The sequence below is a fragment of the Schistocerca cancellata genome, chromosome 2 (assembly GCF_023864275.1).
Source record: "Schistocerca cancellata isolate TAMUIC-IGC-003103 chromosome 2, iqSchCanc2.1, whole genome shotgun sequence".
Lineage (NCBI taxonomy): Eukaryota > Metazoa > Arthropoda > Insecta > Orthoptera > Acrididae > Schistocerca > Schistocerca cancellata.
In genome coordinates, this window is record NC_064627.1 from 202643554 (window position 1) to 202662401 (window position 18848).

An 18848-nucleotide genomic window follows, 5' to 3' on the forward strand; every position below is an offset into this window, starting at 1 on the left:
GCTTCACTCATTCATAATAGCCTTGTACTTCAATGGTAATATTTACTATGTATACTGACTGTTGGTTTATGTATTTGTAACTTAGTACTCACTTTCAGTTTCTAGTTACTCACCTTACATCTGACTGTGTGTGTGCGCACTTATCACAGTCACGTTTCAGGCTTGTAAGGGAAAACAACATGTCGTAAACAATACAAAACTATTTTGTCTTTCAATTTCATCTTTCTTGAAATGTTAGAAAACAAAGAAAGAACCTCTTTGCACATTTTTCTCCTTTCATCCACAGAAGGATGTATATAGGGCATGGTAACAATTACACAGAACATTATAAACCACATTGTTTTGTTTTTAAATTACTTTATTTTCAATTATTATATAACCTTCCATGCTTAGGAAACACACACACATTTTTTCATCGTCCACCTAGACATTTTTATTAAAGAAACATCTGGACATAGCCCACAATGTACACAAATCAATATGCTGTCCTGAATCATCTGTTCAGCAAATCCTGAAGTTTAGCATCTGGCTCAGAACAATGCTTTATCTTAACTGCGATTCATTCTGTTACCCCACCCCCTACGATGCTCATCTTTGAACTCATCCCATTCTCTTGCTCTTCTCAATGCTTCTTCTTCGTCCTTCTCTATTGCCAGTTCTTTCTTAAATTCTTCTTGTTCTGCCAGTTCATTTGCATTCTCTCTAGCAGCCATGTCTTGAAGGCTTAAAGCCTTTGCTTGGGTAGGATCAGGGAAACTGGAATAAAACAAACCATGGTAAATGTACAAAGGTCCAATAATATGTACATGCAAGTGTGTGTGTGTGTGTGTGTGTGTGTGTGTGTGTGTGTGTGTGTGAGAGAGAGAGAGAGAGAGAGAGAGAGAGAGAGAGAGACCTAAGGCCATTACAAGGCAGGTCTTTTGAATGCCTTACAAGCAAAAATAAGCTGCTGTACAATGTACATACATAAAGTAAAATACATATGATTTGTGATCTATTTATTACATATGATAATGTTCTGTGAAGGAACAATGGGAACTATTGATTAGCAGGACAAATCATCTCACTGCTTCCCAACATTTCACTGGAAGCAGGGGGAAGAGTGGAAGTTAAGGGATTCTTATCCGTTAGTACAACTGAACTTTTTAGACACCTTCTGTAATGATTTGCATTCTCACTCATCCAGTGTTGGACAGCACAGAACACAGAATATGCACTTTGTTGTTGTTCAAATTCACATTTTAATGACTGATAACAACAGTTTGGGAACAGACACATTTTAACCAAATTTACAGTGATTTGCAGAATGTATGTCTCTCAAAGTAGCTGTCCTCTCAATTCGCACTTTGGACGGCTTACAAAAGTTGTCTATTGTATAATGACTTTTCAGTACACTCTAATTTCAAGGAATCTGAGCAAAAAGTTTCAAATTCCATAAATTGTCTGCTTTTAATGAAACTGGTGGATGAAACAGTTTTGTTTGTAGTAATGTAGTAATAACTCCTCTACTGTTTGTAGAATTAACAATAACATAAGCTTTGTTTAAATCTTGCGTCCAAAGACTGGTTGGATGAAGATCTCCACAATACTTCATCTCTGCATAACAACTACCCCTTACACCCAGTTGAACCTGCTTATTGTATTCAAGCCTTGGTCTCGCTCTTATAATTTTCAGCTATCATACTTTGCTAAATTGCCCTGATGTCTGTTCTTTTATGCTTCAGGATGTGTCCAATCAACTGACCCATTCTTTTAGCCAAGTTGGGCTGTAGAGCTCTTTTCTTCTGAATCCAATAAAACCTCATTAGTAATTCCATAAATCTAACCAACATTTTTTGTAACACCACAATTCAGAAGTTTTTATACACTCTTCTTATCAGAATTATTTATTGTGCATGCTCTACTTCTATATATGACATAGAATTTCTCCTTAATTTCCTTTACTGCTTGCTTTATTTGCAAACTGAATAACATGGGGGACAGGCTACAAGGGTGATGTGAAAAGTTCTCACCTTCATAATGAAAACGAGAATTTTACCTTTTAAAAACCTTCTTTTACTTTTACATATCTCCTTTAATATTAGTATACTTCATCTAACAGTGTTCCTGCAAGATTATTCTATCAGTGTCATGTTCCTGCTGAAGTACGATATGCAGTTTTAATCACTTCTTGGTTGGACAAGAAAATGCTGACCAGCCATGATGACAATGGGTTTTGGGAAGAGATGGAATCTGGGGTAGCCAAATTTGAGGAATATGGTGGATGTTGCAACACTTCGTAGTGCAGATCCCTTACTTTTCACATTCCCAAGATACTTTTGTTGACAGGTGCACTGTCCCGGTGAAATATGAGTTTTCTCCTTTCATACCGTATGTATCTTTTTCAATTTTTTTTATCCAGATCCATTAGAAGGTTAGAGTAATATTTACCAATTATTGTTTTACTTTCTTGAAGGTGGTGACTGAAAAGAATTGTTTTTGCATCCAAAAACACCAATGCCACAACTTTCCCTGAATGACATCATCTTTGCCATCTTTGTACCTGAAGAATCAGCTCCTTGCCACTGTTTTGACTGTTATTTTGATTATGTTTCATCCGTCACATTCTGTTGTAGGAAATCACTTTCCTTTTTACAAAATCATGCCAAACACTGTTCACAAATTGTCGAGCTGGTGCGGTACCCAACTCCCACACAGCTTTCACACATGCAATTCTTCATGGTAAAACAGAGCAAATATAGTCTTTAAAAATCCCTTCAATCTTTGAAATTTCATACACTTTCATAGCCTGATCTTCCAATATCACAGCCCACTCTTTTTCTACAACCTTTGATGTTCATCATGTTCCTCATGTGGATCATCTTGGGCACTTTCATGATTTGTTCAAACTCAGCAGCCCATTTCTCCATGGTGGAAATTTAAGGAGAAGAGTCAACATACACATTTACAAACTTCATATTAATTTTGGTTGCCATCAACCACTTTTTAGAAGAACTTAAACTCTGCTTGATACTCAATATCGCCCATTCAGAGCACTCACATACTGCAAATTGTTCATATAGCTGCCTACAGCCAATAGAAAACACATTGTTTACAGTTTCACACAAAGTGTGTAGAAAGTCGTATCAACCACAGGAGGGGGGAGGAGTACCATGCTCCTTGTCTGTAGTCTACACATACGCACACATGTGCACACTCACATCACATCACACACACACACACACACACACACACACACACACACACACACACATTTACCAACAGATGGTCATTATTGCCTTATATGTGCCCACATTTATCGAGAACCCAAATTTACCTTCCCCCACATTGCCTTCAACTAGTCGTTCCATTATTCTGCAGATAGTTCACATTAGTATACTGCAATCATGACTAATTAAACTGATAGTTTGGTCAGATGTATCAGCACATGTCTTCTTTGGAATTGGGATATTGTATTTTCTTGCAGTCTGTCTGTTTTCGCCTGTCTCACATATTCTGGATACCAGGTCAAGTAGTTTTAACTCCAAAGTTTCTTAGCAATTCTCTTTTAATCGAGGGTATGCAGGATTTCTGCCCCCAAATGGGAATTTTTCCAGAACATATGTAACCTGTAAATATATGTTTTTACGTAGAACACTTACTGGGGCAAGTAGTCTGCAGGGAAAAGTTCTCACTTGACCAGTAATTGCTCATCAGTGTTTCCTTTAATTTGAAGTTTTTCCCATGTTGTTGTTGTGGTCTTCAGTCCTGAGACTGGTTTGATGCAGCTCTCCGTGCTACCCTATCCTGTGCAAGTTACTTCATTTCCTAGTACCTACTGCACCCTACATCCTTCTGAATCTGCTTAGTGTATTCATCTCTACAATTTTTACCCTCCACGCTGACCTCTAATGCTAAATTTGTGATACCTTGATGCCTCAGAACATGTCCTACCAACCGGTACCTTCTTCTCGTCAAGTTGTGCCACAAACTCCTCTTCTCCCCAATTCTATTCAATACCTCCTGATTAGTTACGTGCTCTACCCATCTAATCTTCAGCATTCTTCTGTAGCACCACATTTTGAAAGCTTCTATTCTCTTCCTGTCCAAACTATTTATCGTCCATGTTTCACTTCCATATATTGCTACACTCCAAACGAATACTTTCAGAAACGACTTCCTGACACTTAAATCTATACTCGATGTTAACAAATTTCTTTGCTTCAGCAACGCTTTCCTTGCCATTGCCAGTTTACATTTTATAGTTTCTCTACTTCGACCATCATCAATTATTTTGCTCCCAAAATAGCAAAACTCATTTACTACTTTAAGCGTCTCATTTCCTAGTCTAATTCCCCCACCATCACCCGACTTAATTCGACTACATTCCATTATCCTCATTTTGCTTTTGTTGACGTTCATCTTATATCCTCCTTTCAAGACACTGTCCATTCCCTTCGACTGCTCTTCCAAGTCCTTTGCTGTCTCTGACAGAATTACAATGTCATCGGCGAACCTCAAAGTTTTTTTTTCTTCTCCATGGATTTTAATACCTTCTCCAAATTTTCCCCATACATTTCATTTAAGTAATACTTATTACTAAATATGGTTTGTGTAAGCCACAGGCAAGGCTGTTTAGTATGTGCTCTTAATTGTGGTGTATACCGAGTGACAGTTTGTGGGAGGGAATGGGGGGTACAAACTACAATAATAGCATACTTTTTGACAGTTGTGCCTCAATAATGGATTAGAAAACATGCAAATTGTAGTACTAGCAGTTTACAGGCCACCCACAAGAAGTATCCTAAGACTCATAAAGCAGTTAGAAATAGTTTTAATGAAGTTATGCACACTTAATTGGAGAATCATGGTTGGTGGAGACTTTATTGTTGTTTTTCTGTCAGACTGTATGACAGAATGCCCTAGAATTGTTAATGGCCAGCTAAGGATTATTTTCCACAGTACAATTTCCTACAATGATTGAAAGACATTGTGCAAAATCTAATTATATTTTGTTTTTAGACCTGACACAATACTACACATCCTAAAGTCATTAGATTCTACATCAAATGTTATATGAAACTGAGTTGTATTTGCATTACTATTATACTCAAAAATAATGTTATTATTGCAAAATAATATCTGGTGTTACCATGACATGAAAATACATCACCTTCCAGTCACTCATATCTAAGTCATCAGAGGTACAGTTGAAAATTATAGTGCTGGTGCTCAAGAGTTATGTTAATGTTCTTAGGGAGGTTGGTGTTTATTAATAAATTATCCATTAAACACAAAACAGTCATTTACAGGAGGAAAAAACTCACTTAGGAAGGTATAGCTATTGTGAAATTAAAATTGATTTTCAAATCTGGCCCCAATCCAAAGGTTAGTTCTTGGAAACTAAAACAAAAAAGGGGATCTAGTAGTTGATGAGCAATCCGTTCAAACAGTAAGTAAAAGTGAAACCATACCACAAAAATTGCATCCCAATAAGTCTAAGTGTATTTCTGAGCACAGGTTCTCACGAGATTTGTATTATAATTTTCCAACAGAATTCTACTGTACAATTATTTCAATGAAAAATTCATTAAATTTCAAAGTAAAACACTAAGCTAGTGAGTAATAATGAGATGTATAATTTATTTCAAACTTTTCCTGGAAACAAAACTAAGTAATGTTTTTTGATTAAAAGCTGATCTGACAGAAAGATTTTCAGTTATGTACAACTAAATTATTCACATAGCTAGGTCATGGGCTGTGCAACTACAGAGAAGTGTAGTGTAAGGCACAAGTTTTAAATATAAAGGCTGGCAAGAGTCAATAATTTTCTAGTCACACTGGATTAAAAAATGTGAAATTCATGGGAACATTTCTCATAGGAATGAAAGGGAATACTTTCCACTGAGCTTGCTGATGCACTGGTAAAATCAACCGAGTGTTTATCCAAGAGCAGCAAAGCTCAAATGTCTGTTACACCATCAGCTTTAGGTTTCCCCAAGGTCTCTCTAAATTGATTGCAGTGAATGTTGGAGTGGATCCTTTGAAGAAAGTTTGTGCTCAGTCATTATAACCTTACCATAAATTAGATTAAAACCCTGAACTTCCTTCCATTTGTTCAACTTACTTATATAACAGATACAAAAGTAATTTAGAAACTAAACATTAATCCAGTGATAATGCAAGGTACTAATCACTTCTGAAATAATATATACAGGGTAGCACAGTTAAAAGTAGATTGCCGCCCTTTGAAAGTGAATGCAATATTTCGACTTCTGAAACAGAGTAAATAACTACAACAATGGACAGTTTTATGCAATAATCTATTGTTAGCATTTTTCTCTCAGCATTTCATGTTATTTCATCAGTGAAGTTAGACATTTCTCTTTGTGGCCTACAAAATTACTTTCAAGATAGAAGAAAGAATTAAAATTGTGGAAGCATGTGTGGAAACATGTATGATTACTGAAACTCATGAAATTTTCAGTATTAAGTATCCAGGTAAATACTACCAGCAAAGAGAGCAATACAGAGTCTGTATAAAAACTGGCGCACATACAGATCTGTGCAAAATGTAAATTGACAAAGAATTCCTTCAATTCGCATACTGGAAGCATTGCAGACATTCGCCACAGAATTATTCATAGCCAATAGAAGTCTACACAGAAACTGGTCCAAAAGGTGCACGTAAGTTGGAGGAGCTGCCAGCGGATATTGAGAAGTCTTAATTTGAAGCCATATCATGCAACAGGTCTGTAGCAATTATGGGAGGATGAGAGAAACATGTAGATCACTGCTTGTGGCTTTTGTATGACATCAATGATGGCTTGTTAGATCCTTTCCATTAGATCATGAATAATGAAGCATGGTTTAATCTTTCCAGTCATGTGAATTCATAGAACACGAGACACTTGGCAACAGAGGACCCTAAATTGTATATTCAGACCAAAGTGACGAAGAACAATTTGTACCACGGCCAGGATTCAAATCTAGGTCTCCTGCTCAGTAGGCAGATGAAACTAACCACCACACCACCCTCGCACAGTGGCTTCGCACAACTGCATGGACTACACTAGCATGCCTCCCTCCTCTACACAAATTCTCATTCACAACTGAGCCCACTTGGTATTCCCCGTAAATTTTAACAGCACTGCAGAGATCCTCCAACTCTATTTGAATAGCATCAAACAAAATTGGGGTCCTGCCTGAAACCCAGACATAGGTGCTTCCATCAAATGAAACTATTCAAAAGACCTTTTCAAGTCTCAAACATCTTGGCTTCAGTACAGATTTTCACTCATCGCTTCAGTCTGCATATATACATCATGATGTTTGAGACATGAAAAGGTCTCTGGAACTATATAGTTTCATTCAATTGCTGATATCATTTACATTTGCTTTAATACAAATGATTCTGTCAGTTTCTCAATATTCCTGCTCTGATAATTAATGCTAATATAAACAGAAAGGACCTCAGTAACATTCAATATGGGAAACATACTATCCCTCCAACAATGTATATTTTTCATTCAAAGAGTGATTAGCATTTATTTAATGATTTATTTATTGCTTCTTTCTCTATGTTGTTACCATTCATGTGCAGAAACTGAAGTAGTTTCACTGTAACTGAAGTGCAAGTCCACAAAAAAAAATTGACTAAATTAGATACACCTCACATGACAAATGCCGTGTTAATTAATGAAAACACTTGCATAGGAAAATGTGTGGGATTAGTTATAAACAAGATCCAATGGCAAAAGACCATTCATGTCATTAACAAGGCAGAGATATGAGCCTCAAGAGAAAACCCTCGGTTGAGGTTACTACAACAAAAATACATCAGCAAAATAAAATCTGATAAACTAATAAAACCTCCAGAAATATATGGCAGGGAATGTTCTAGTTATTAATGCCTTCAAACATGCCAAAAGCTGGAAACATTAAACCACAGTGGAAAAACAGGCTTTCTGAATAGTGTCATAAATGTAGTTATGTGTAAGGTATATGAAACTGGGCGACGGAAGCTTCCGATCCCACCCGTCGGCTTTGACACATGATGTAAGGCTGTTGTGGTGTGTGACATCACAACAGCACAGAGTTTAGTTTGTGAGAGTGGCGTGTTTGTAGGTGTCGTTTTGATGTGATCAGTGGTTCTCTCTGGTAGTGTGTTTACGGGTAGCGTGTTATGTGGTGTATGGGGTTCACTTGCATTGTAGCATTGCACGTGTGTGGTATCGGTGGTGATTGTGCTTTCAGCGGAATATTTTTCAGTTAGTTAACGATTTTGGTTTTGTGATGTCGACGTTATTGTAGTTTTTTTTTCTGTTCATTGTGCGTGAATTTTGGTAAATTGCTTTGTTTATGTCTTTGGTAGGTATGGATATGACTGACAAGGTCAACAGCTATTGGTTGTCGGCAATGATGGGGGACAGTCCGTTGTCTCTAATAAAATTTCTTCAGCTATTCGTCCTGTAGGCTGAAGTGAAGTGTTCAGTGTGTCGTGAAGAAATGAGGCCTACTTAAGTTCTGACGTCTCTGACCAGGGACGGCTATCTGTCGTAAGGATAACAGGTAAAGGGAAGTGTACGATTGCAATTTTGATTTTCTACTTTTTTTTTTGTGGTAGGATTAAGCGTGGTGGCGGAGAAAGTTTTGAGATTTTTAGTGTGGTATCGGTAGTTGCTGTTGACCTATATAGATCAAGGGAAGTGTTCGATTCCAAGTTTGATTTTCTAGGTGTTTTTTGTGGTAGGATTAAATGTTGTGGTGGTGAAATTTTTGAGATTCCTAGTGTGGTATTGGTTGTTTCTGTTGACCTATATATGCCAAGGGAAGTGATCGATTCCAGTGGATTTTGTGTGTAGTGAAATTTGGGAAGGTTGTGGGGTCTTGTTATTTTAGTGTTATTTTTTGTCATTTGGTTTAGTGACGTGTGTTTATATTTAGTTTGTCCCCACCCTAAAACCCCAATTTCCCACGCTTGTCCCGTTAGTTTGATTAGGTATTTTTTGGAAGGCGTGTGTGTGTTGGTTTTTTGATGTATTTTGGTGTTTGTTGTCATGTTTATGTAATGACGTCATAGGCGCCATATTGGAGTCTTAGTGTATGGTTGTTTCTGCCATATTTCGGGTGTCATGGGTCAAAGCAGATGGGTGGAATCGGACACTTCGTTATTTCCTATGATACTACTGTCACAACACTTTCATTGGACTAACCACATCACAAGAAAACTATAACCTTCCAAACTAACTTAGGTATTGGAGCATGCTACAGTTCAGTCTCATCACAACTCCGTAAAAAGAGCACATGTAGGTCTAGCACACAACAATTCCAAACATATTTTTCCTGAATGGATCATCATCTACATGAGTCAATCCACAAGAAATAAATAACATATTGCGAGCTAAACAACAGACACAATTGTCATCTGCAACTAAAACATATAAACAAAAACATTCTAAATGGTTTCTATATTACATAAAACATTATATTACAAAGAAAAGACTGATTGCCCGGGTTATTCACTAGACTCAAATGTGTAATGAGGAACACACTTTTGATCAGAAAAACTAGACACACTACCCAACAATTGCTGTAAATCTCCAGACAACTACCTAACTTTTTTTGTTTTTCCAAATGGTAATATGGTATCTGGAAGACCAAACAGAATGGCAATATTGTGAAAACACACACACACACACAGAACGGAGGGAAACATGCACATTACCAAATAAACTCTTAATGCACTCCTAAAGATCTAAGATGTATGGTACAATGGAGAATAGTGCAACTTACTCTCCATCCTTGACTCTCTTTTCATAAAATTCTTCAACCGTCATAACGGGAAGACTGGGATACCCAGCTCCAAATACCTTCTTCTGCACTTCGTCTTTTGTGATAATTATGGGCTTAAGTGGCTTCTGAGGAGGACGCACTTTTCTGGACTTCTCCTCTTCAATTCCTAACGCAGCACCTTTTCTGACTTGAGCCATGTGTGCAATTAATGGTTTCTCCATTTCAATATTATTCAGCTCATCCACAGCCTGATTAGCAAAACACTTTATCAATGTTATGTAAAAGTTACGCTTCACTTCTTCGTCTACATTACTTTGTTCCATTTCCTTCCCCAGAAGTTCCAGTTTCTTTTCTAATTCTTTCTGCTCTTTATACCTCTGGAGTTTCGTATTTCTCTTGATTGCCATGTCAATGAGATTACTTGAGTGAGGCCCAACTGCTGAGACCACTTTGTCATCATCTTGTTGTGAAGGTTGCGGTACTTCTATATCAATAACACCATAGTCCTTGCATCGTGTAAGAAAGTCACGAAAATATACTTCTGCTGTATTAATGACTTCTAGGCGGTCATCCACGCACAATTTCAAAGCCAGACCGCCTAAAAGTGCCGGTAAGAGTAGGTACTTAATATCATTTGTAGCAATTTCTTCCAAAGCTTCATTTGAACTAAAAACACCCGCTAATGATATCAGTCTTGTAGCGTCCTCCAGAATATGCATTGCTTTCTTGATGAGGCTCTGCAAGACAAACAAGTGTGGATGTAATTACCTTATTGCAACAGAAAACAAAGAGAGTGTGTCTCTTCAAATGCAGCAAATTGTTTTTTTCCAAATGGTAAACAGTAAAACAATGTCCCTCACAGCTGTATTCTACAACCTATTTGTTCTTGTTCTCCATTAATAATCTACCGAGCCACATAAATGTCACGTCGGTTTTATTTTCAGATGATATGTCTGTATAAATTGAAGACTATGAGGCAGTAAACATCCTTGTCAGCATGATGAATATAAAAATCATCTAAAAACATGGTTTCAGCTTAGTGGTTAACCAAAAACGTCCCAAAAACCCATATGATCCAGTTCTGATCAAAACAGTAAAAATCTCAGGAAATTAAAATATGTCATGAGAAAAGCAACATCCAGAAGAATGAATTCTCTGAAAATTCTTAGGATTAAAACTCGATAAGAATTTAATTAGGAGTAAACATATTGAGTACCTATTCGACAAATTACGTGGCTCTAAGCACTATGGGACTTAACTTCTAAGGTCATCAGTCCCCTAGAACTTAGAACTACTTAAACCTAACTAACGTAAGGACATCACACACATCCATGCCCGAGGCAGGATTCGAACCTGCGACCGTAGCAGTCGCGCGGTTTCGGACTGCGCGCCTAGAACCGCTAGACCACCGCGGCCGGCTGTGTAGTAAATTTCCTTGTGTCACTGAATGGATACAAGGAAAATTTCATATTATAAATACATCCAATCAGTAATAAGATTCGGCATTCTGTTTTGGGGAAGCTCTAGCAACATATTGCTTACAATGAAACAGCAGAAAACATAATTAGAAACGTATGCTGTACTTCCAAGACAATCATGTAACTTATTGTTTAAAAATCTTCCAATCATTGAACATCCCAATCTATGGTATTATCGTCTTTGTAAGTAGCAATTTCGAATACTTGATCACTCTCAGTATATGGGTATGAAAATTTACTAGAAACTCAAAGGGAAAAAACGTTCTGAGTACGAAGCTAGATTCAGCGAAAACAAAGCTACATGATACTCCGTTTCAGGGGTGCTGAAACTCGGGTGAAGATTTCATTAAGGATGAACAGATTATCTGAGCAGGATGCAGTAGTTTATCACTAATCTTGTTGAGTAAAAGTAGCTGTCTTTTCGCAGAAACATCACATTAATGTTGAAATACTTCTGCCACTATTTAACTATAGTTTTATAGAAATGAAGCTGTATTATATCTTTTCGACATGTTTCATGTACTCTAATCAAATCATTAGCGTATGTACACTATGAGACGAATAAATCATAATTCACCAGTACATGAGGCGCTGATAAGATACCTAGTTTCACCACGCTCAAACATACAACGCGGCAAGGTAATACGCAAGACCTGTTGTTTCTTTCAGAATACACGATGATATGATGTGCTTAAAATGCTAAAAAAATAAGAAAAGCTATTTTATGTGTATTTACCTGAACTGAGCTACTATTCGTTGGTTCGTCTATTTTGTCCAATTTCTTGTAAATTTGAAGACCTTCATCAAACATTTCGGATACTTGTCGCATCTCATGATCGTCGGTATTAGCCATTGGAGATTGGACACAAAATACCTCGTAGAAAAACCTCGAACACTCCCAAAACAAACGAGTGACTTATACACTCAAAATAACAACAATCCAGCGATGTTCCATGCAGAACGTCTGCGATAACATTCAATTTGATTCCAACGAGGTTAGAACAGATTCACAAGAAATTTTACATGCTTTTATATTGATGTTCAGTGTAATGCTACGCGGAAGTGATGACTGTTTTAATGATTATGTTCGGCGCAGTCACTGACTTATGTTTTCTCTTTGTCTTATGTATGTTTTATTCTATCGTCGAATGTGCTGTTTAACGGAGTCGTACGTACTACGATTTAGTTTTAATATTTTAATAATGCTAATTATCTAGCCACGCCGCAATTGGTGAACCCGACGTTATCTCTGATGGTCACTGACGCTTGTATCGTGCCGCGTTCCGCTAAGTACAAAAATTCGCATCAACTGCGTCGCGCATCTTCCGCTCCCGAGTCCACAGAAACTCCACAATATCAGATCCATCATCAACTGTAGACGTGTCTAGTGGCGCAGTAGTTAATCGCGTGACAGTAAAGTCGTCACCGTTTTGGCAAGAGAATCCCGAGCAGAAGTCTGACGCTTCTGTATTTCCAGTCTGCGCAACTAGAAAGTGAGTTTGTGCTAGCGCATGTAACTGCAGATGACACGAAATACACTTATGTAGTTGCTGCGTTCAGTGAAGATATGGCTACAGAAGTGCAAGACATTCTGGCGTCACGACCGAGCACTGATCGTTACTTAACCATTTAAAACGCCCCGATTACCCGGCTCTCGGAGTCTGAGGCGAAGAGATTGGAAAAACTACACTGCACTGAAGAGCTGGGCGATCGCTCCCCGTCGCAGTTACTAGGCTTGCTGCGCACATTAGCATACAGTGATGATATTCTGCGAAATATTTGGTTATCACGCCTGCCACCCGATACACAGAAGGTATTTACAGTGTGCTCCGGCGATCTATATGCACTCGCACAAACAGCGGATTGTTTAGCGGAAATGTATCCGTCCGCGTGGACCGTAACTGTTTGCCTAGGCCTCAGGCAGAAAACACCCTCGCCGCGCTACATGCACAGGTTGCCGAGCTCACTGCGATATGGACCCCAGGCTACCAGTCGCCGATGTCGTCGCCACAGCTCACCAGGAAAGTGCAGCCGCTCATCTTCGTCACAAGAGTTTGTTGGTACCACCGGCGATATGGTTCTGAAGAGCTTGCTGTGCGAACAGGGAAACTCAGCAGGAAGCCAGTGATGATGCCACTGGCTTTCCAGACGGCAGCCGTCGCCTGTTTGTAATGGAACATGGCACAAGGTTACAGTATTTGGTAGACACAGGTGCTGAAATGTCATTCTATCTATCTATCCATCTGCCACGTAGCAACTGTGATGACTCCTACCTTTTCGCCGCCAATGGTTCTACAGTCGCAACGTATGGTTGTTTCACATTAGTGTTGAACTTCGGCCTACGGCGGGAAATTTGAGTGGCAGTTCGTAGCCGACGTGACGCACCCCATACACAGAGCGGACTTTTTATCGTTTTATTAATTATTGCCTGACCTCCGTCACCGACGCTTTCTCGGCACTACTACCAACGTAGCAAGCCAAGGTTGATTGCATCATGTGGAAGGCACAGCAATACGTATGATTACCGGTGATTCTGCGTTCATAGAGTTCCTCAGACAGTTCCTGGAGATCACATGCCAGACTTCCACACTGGCACCTGTGCAGTACTCGACAGTGCACTATATTCTAACTACACCTGGACCACCATTCCATGCTCGACCACGCCGCTTGACATCCCAGAAACTGAAGATAGTTAACCAGGAATTCTCGTCAACGCTTGCACAAGGAGTCGCACCCATCAAGCAATAGTCGGTCACCTCCACTACACTGTGGTCCTAAAAAAGGATAATGCGTTGCGTCCATGTGGCGATTATAGACAGCACAATGCTAGAACCAGCCCAGATCGATATCCAGTATCTCATATCGAAGATTTTACATCCAGTGGCCATGGTAAGCACATCTTTTCTACGTTGGATTTAGTTCGCGCATTCTACCAGGTACCTGTGGCACTGGACGACATTGCTAAAACTGCCATCTGCACACTATTCGAATTTACACAAACGCCTTTTGGACTTTGTAATGCTGCTCAAACATTTGAACTGTTCTTGGATGAAACCACACATGACTTAGACTTTTGTACGTATATATAGACGACGTCCTGGTCAAGTCAAACTCAGAGGTGAAACATCTGTTACTCTTGCGACAGATCTTTACTCGTCTGTGGGCGGTTGTACAATTTCGGGATAAATCCAAGAACAGCTCATTGAAGAATAGGCTCACCGTGAGTTAACTTGGAATGGGCGTTGTATGGGACCACTTTATTTCCCAGTTTTGTCCATGTTCATGTCCAGTTTTAAGTTGGCAACAACTGAACAGTACTCTGCGTATTTTCACGTACGTCATTTGATATTTACATAATCGTTGGATGCAGAAATAGCCTATCTTACATGACTGATAAGCGTGCCAGATCGCAAAACTATTTTCTTGGGGATACTTTGAGGCTGGAAGATACTGCAAATGAGTTCAAGAGCGTAGTAGGAAAAACGTAAACTGCTGCAGTCTCATTCAATGAAAATATTAGTGCAAAACATTTAACTACATTGGTAGGCTACTTATATGTACAATGTTTCCTGAAATTAATTAAAGGACCAAGTATTTGTTGTTTTGCCAGTGAGAGATCTTTCTAGATTTCCGAATACGGTATGGGAAAAAATATGCAACAGTTTCCATTCACAAACAACTTCACATAAATCTACAGAGCAACTATAACAGACGTACGATTTTTTTTAACACGTAAATGTTATGCCCAGAAAAGATAGCAGAGGCTACATATTGGTAGCTCCTCATACATGGAATGTAAGTTCCAAATTGTGTACAATGAAATACACAATTTGATAAAGTTGTCAGCAGAAGCACATCACAGTCAATTCTATTCAGGTGCAACATTTCTACACACGATAGTATTCCATGAAATGTAGCTGTACGGAAGATGGTGAATTGTAAGTATGCACATATTGTAGAAACAACTGTGAAATGCAGTCTGCTTTGTAAAATAGTTCGTCTTTTCAGTCTCTCCAACAAACTCTGTGACACAGACTTCACAGAGATTGATTTGACTGAAAATTCTGAGAGGTGTTACTGGCTAGCTTGCTGTTGTGTTTATGTCTTAGAATGATTAATTCATTACAGCAGCAATGAGTGTTTTCCATTATATTATATCAGGCAACTGAAATAATTAAAAGAAACTGTCTCTCGTGCATGTTGTCCAGTGTCATACACATTCCTTTAATAATCCTTCTGGCTGTTCTATTGCCAATATCAATGAAGTCTCCAATGGACAGAAGGAAATCAGCAAAGGAAAAAATATCTGAGTGTCTGTAGTAGCTGTTTCATTGGTGGAACAGTCATTTCTAAAAGAAAGAAAATAATGACACAAGACAATCCAAGAGAAATTTGAAAACATAACTTGCCAGCTACTCCTTCCACCATTATGATTAAGCAGGTTCAATAACTGAAGATTCCTGCTAGCTGAATGACAAGAACCTATGTTCTCATAACACAAAGCAAACAATTACTTTATGATAAATATGGATGTGGTTATGTGGATAATATTAACAACTGACAAATACAACAGCTATCTGCTACAGCTCTCTCTAAAAAATCTTATTTTCTTGCTAATTTTACTATGTTAAATGTAGCTTGAGTGAGGGTAAATAATTTATATTTTTATGGGCATAATGCTAGGAGGTGGACAATTTTATTACTCTGAAGCATTCCTTAAAGGACAGAAAGTTGTTGTCCCAATGGGAGAAAAGATTTAACAATATTTTTTGCTACAGATGTGGCTGAGTGAACACAGGACATTAATGTGGTATCAAACTTTCTGTCACATTAAAAAAAAATATAATAAGGAATCAACTTTTGAAAAATGATACTTCACACAAGTACAGTATAAGATATTTCAATTTAAGTTATTTGCAACTAGCTACAATTTGACTTAAAGGGGCATGGTGGAAGTAACTTGGTATTTAAGAAAAGTTAAAAACACAGTATTCCATGCACTCCTTCCACATGCTAAAACTAAACTATGCAGATTCAATAACTAGATCCCTGTTTTGCTCTTACAACACACACACACACACACACACACACACACACACACACACACACACACACACACACACACACACACAGATATAGCTGTTATTTTTGATAAATATGTGTGGGCTTATGAGGATAATACTAACAACTGAAAAACACAACATTTATGTTCTATAGCTGGGTAAGTATCACTACTTTTTAAAAAAACAAAAAAGAAAAATGCTAACTTTCCTCTTAATCTTACTGTCTTCAGCTTAGCCTGAATAAACACAAATACTTAACAGGATTCAATGAACAACACTGCTGTTGTATTTACAAAAAGGGACATTGCCAACAGAAAACCAAGTGGAACAATATTTTCTGATACTGATGTAATGTGATTGAGTGAAATTGGCTCTCTACTGAATTAACAAAAGGTTTGCAACACTAAAAATGATGTTTTGTCTAAAACAAAAAATATGTTAATATAAACAGTACACATCTGGTGTGAGCCCTGGATTTGGTAAAGTCTATTATCATACTGTATGCTAGCTAAAACAAAACAGCCATTTCCACTACTCCAGCCATTGTAACACACACCAAGTAAACAATACTATTTTCGCATGAATCGTCATTTTAATGTGCCTGATTTATAAAAATAACACAACAGAATTCACAAAGTACTGGAATAAAATGCGTATTACTACAAATAAACAGCGTTATTTAAGAAAACACCTGTTCGTCATATTCTCCAGTTTCTCAGGTACAAGATTTAAAAGACGAAGCATGGCTTCCTTTGACAAGCGAAATCTGGATATAAATTCGGAATCGGCTTTGCCTCAATTTCTTCTCCTCATTCTTGTGAATAGTTTAGCCAAAATATAGTCATCGCTGTCTACATCTGTCACTGTTTCTGTCATCTTGAAAACTTTTACCCTGGTTAAGCTCGCTAACCATCCAGAAATCGATCGTTTAGTTATCCTGAGTATATTTTCCGGTCAGACATTATTCTGGGTTTGTAGACTGCGTTTCTTGCGCTGTTCCGAGAATAGCTCTTACTGGCTGCTAACCAGAGATTGTACAACTGGCCGTATGTGCTCACGGCCTGCTCATCAACCCATCGAAGTGGGTCTTTGCAGCAGCTGAAGCACAGCTCCTAGGCTATACTATCAATGCGCAAGGCATAAGACCAACACAAGACAAAGTAGAAGAAATTGTTGTAATTCCTTAACTGTCGTTAAATTTCCACAGCCTACGGCAGTTAAAGAATTACAGCAATTTCTTGGTGTAACCAATTTTACCATCAGTTTATTCGCAGTCATGTCCTCCTAACTGCACGACTAAATAAATTCTTGCATGGTTCACCGAATCCAAATGTCAAACTCCAGTGGAATAGTAAGGCTAAGTTGGCATTTACCAAGCTGAAGAACAACAGTTCACTCTCATCACGGTTCACAAGCCACTAACATATGCCAGCGTCTTGGGAAAACGTCACTTCATCAGTTGTGACTTCTTGACTACATTGGACAGTTCACTACCAATAGAGGGCGTACATAATGTCTGGGGGCACATTCAATTATTTATTGCACAAGAACTAAACATTGCACAGAAGTCATACATATTGCATTTTGAAGAGACACTCTTTTTTTACAAACATTCGATATGTGAACCATCAGTGACTCGACAGACGTCAATACGGTAATCGAATTCTTGCCGTACCCGTTCCAGCACGGCATCGTCGTCATTGAGCTTATGCACTATTTCCAATTTGAATGGTTTCATAGACAGCTTCTGTCACAGTACTTTCCACACTGTCATTGGAGTCATTTCGAGTTCATGGGATGCACAACACACTGATTTCTTAGGACTTCTTATGAATGTCTCTCGTACATGCTCCACATACACTTCACTCACACTGGGATATCGGCTTCTCTTTGCTGGGCACAAGCAACCCGTCGTAACGAATTTGTTATGCCAGTGGTAAATGGCCTTCCTTGTTGGTGGCTTCTTACCATACTTGGTTCTAAACACCCGCTGAACAGCTGTAGCACACTTGTTTTCGTCGAAGTCCAACACACAGAAGCTTGGTCCGCATCTGAACTCGCCATGTTTGTGACTAGTGCTGACTATCAGCAAATTACCTATCTACGCTATGGCAGTATACACGAAAAAAACTATCAGGGTTTCTCCTCAAAATGACATATGTATGATATCTGTACAATGTTTGGTTCTTGTGCAACAAATAATTGAAAGTGTTCCCGGACTTTATGTACACCCTGTACACATTGATGGAGAACTGAATGTGTCAGCTGATGCTCATATTGAAGCAATCACTGATGCAGTGCAACAATCACATAGTGAACTACGAGATTTGTTAGCGCAATCATCAGGAATGTCAGTCATAGGGAGATAGCGGCAAGAGCCCACTTTTGATATCAAACTGATATGCATATTAATGAAATTGATCAATTAAATACACCCCCCCAGATGGCATTATGTGTTTTCCTCAGCCAGCACAAAAAGAGTGACAGATCCAGAGAATATGATGGTCAATCGAGTCCCATGCCACTGGCTTCT

The 18848-nt window shown here is 38.4% G+C and overlaps 1 protein-coding gene across 1 annotated transcript; it reads right to left on the reverse strand.

Moving 5' to 3' along the window:
• Window positions 1-362: 362 nt before the first annotated feature.
• LOC126144477 (immunoglobulin-binding protein 1) lies at window positions 363-12220 on the reverse strand. Its single transcript, XM_049915494.1, has 3 exons — window positions 11989-12220; window positions 9775-10511; window positions 363-756 (listed from the first exon to the last, which is right to left on the reverse strand). The coding sequence occupies exons 1-3, from the start codon at window positions 12103-12105 to the stop codon at window positions 549-551; spliced, it is 1062 nt and encodes a 353-aa protein (XP_049771451.1). The 5' UTR covers window positions 12106-12220; the 3' UTR covers window positions 363-548.
• Window positions 12221-18848: the final 6628 nt, after the last annotated feature.

Bases quoted from the DNA above. Each gene is read 5' to 3' on its own strand.
- LOC126144477 (XM_049915494.1), bottom strand. From the start codon at position 12,105: ATGGCTAATACCGACGATCATGAGATGCGACAAGTATCCGAAATGTTT. The intron at 10,512-11,988 runs GTAAATACACAT...TTTGTCTTGCAG, and splicing joins CGAATAGTAGCTCAGTTCAG to AGCCTCATCAAGAAAGCAAT. The intron at 757-9,774 runs GTAAGTTGCACT...GTTTTATTCCAG, and splicing joins AAGAGAGTCAAGGATGGAGA to TTTCCCTGATCCTACCCAAG.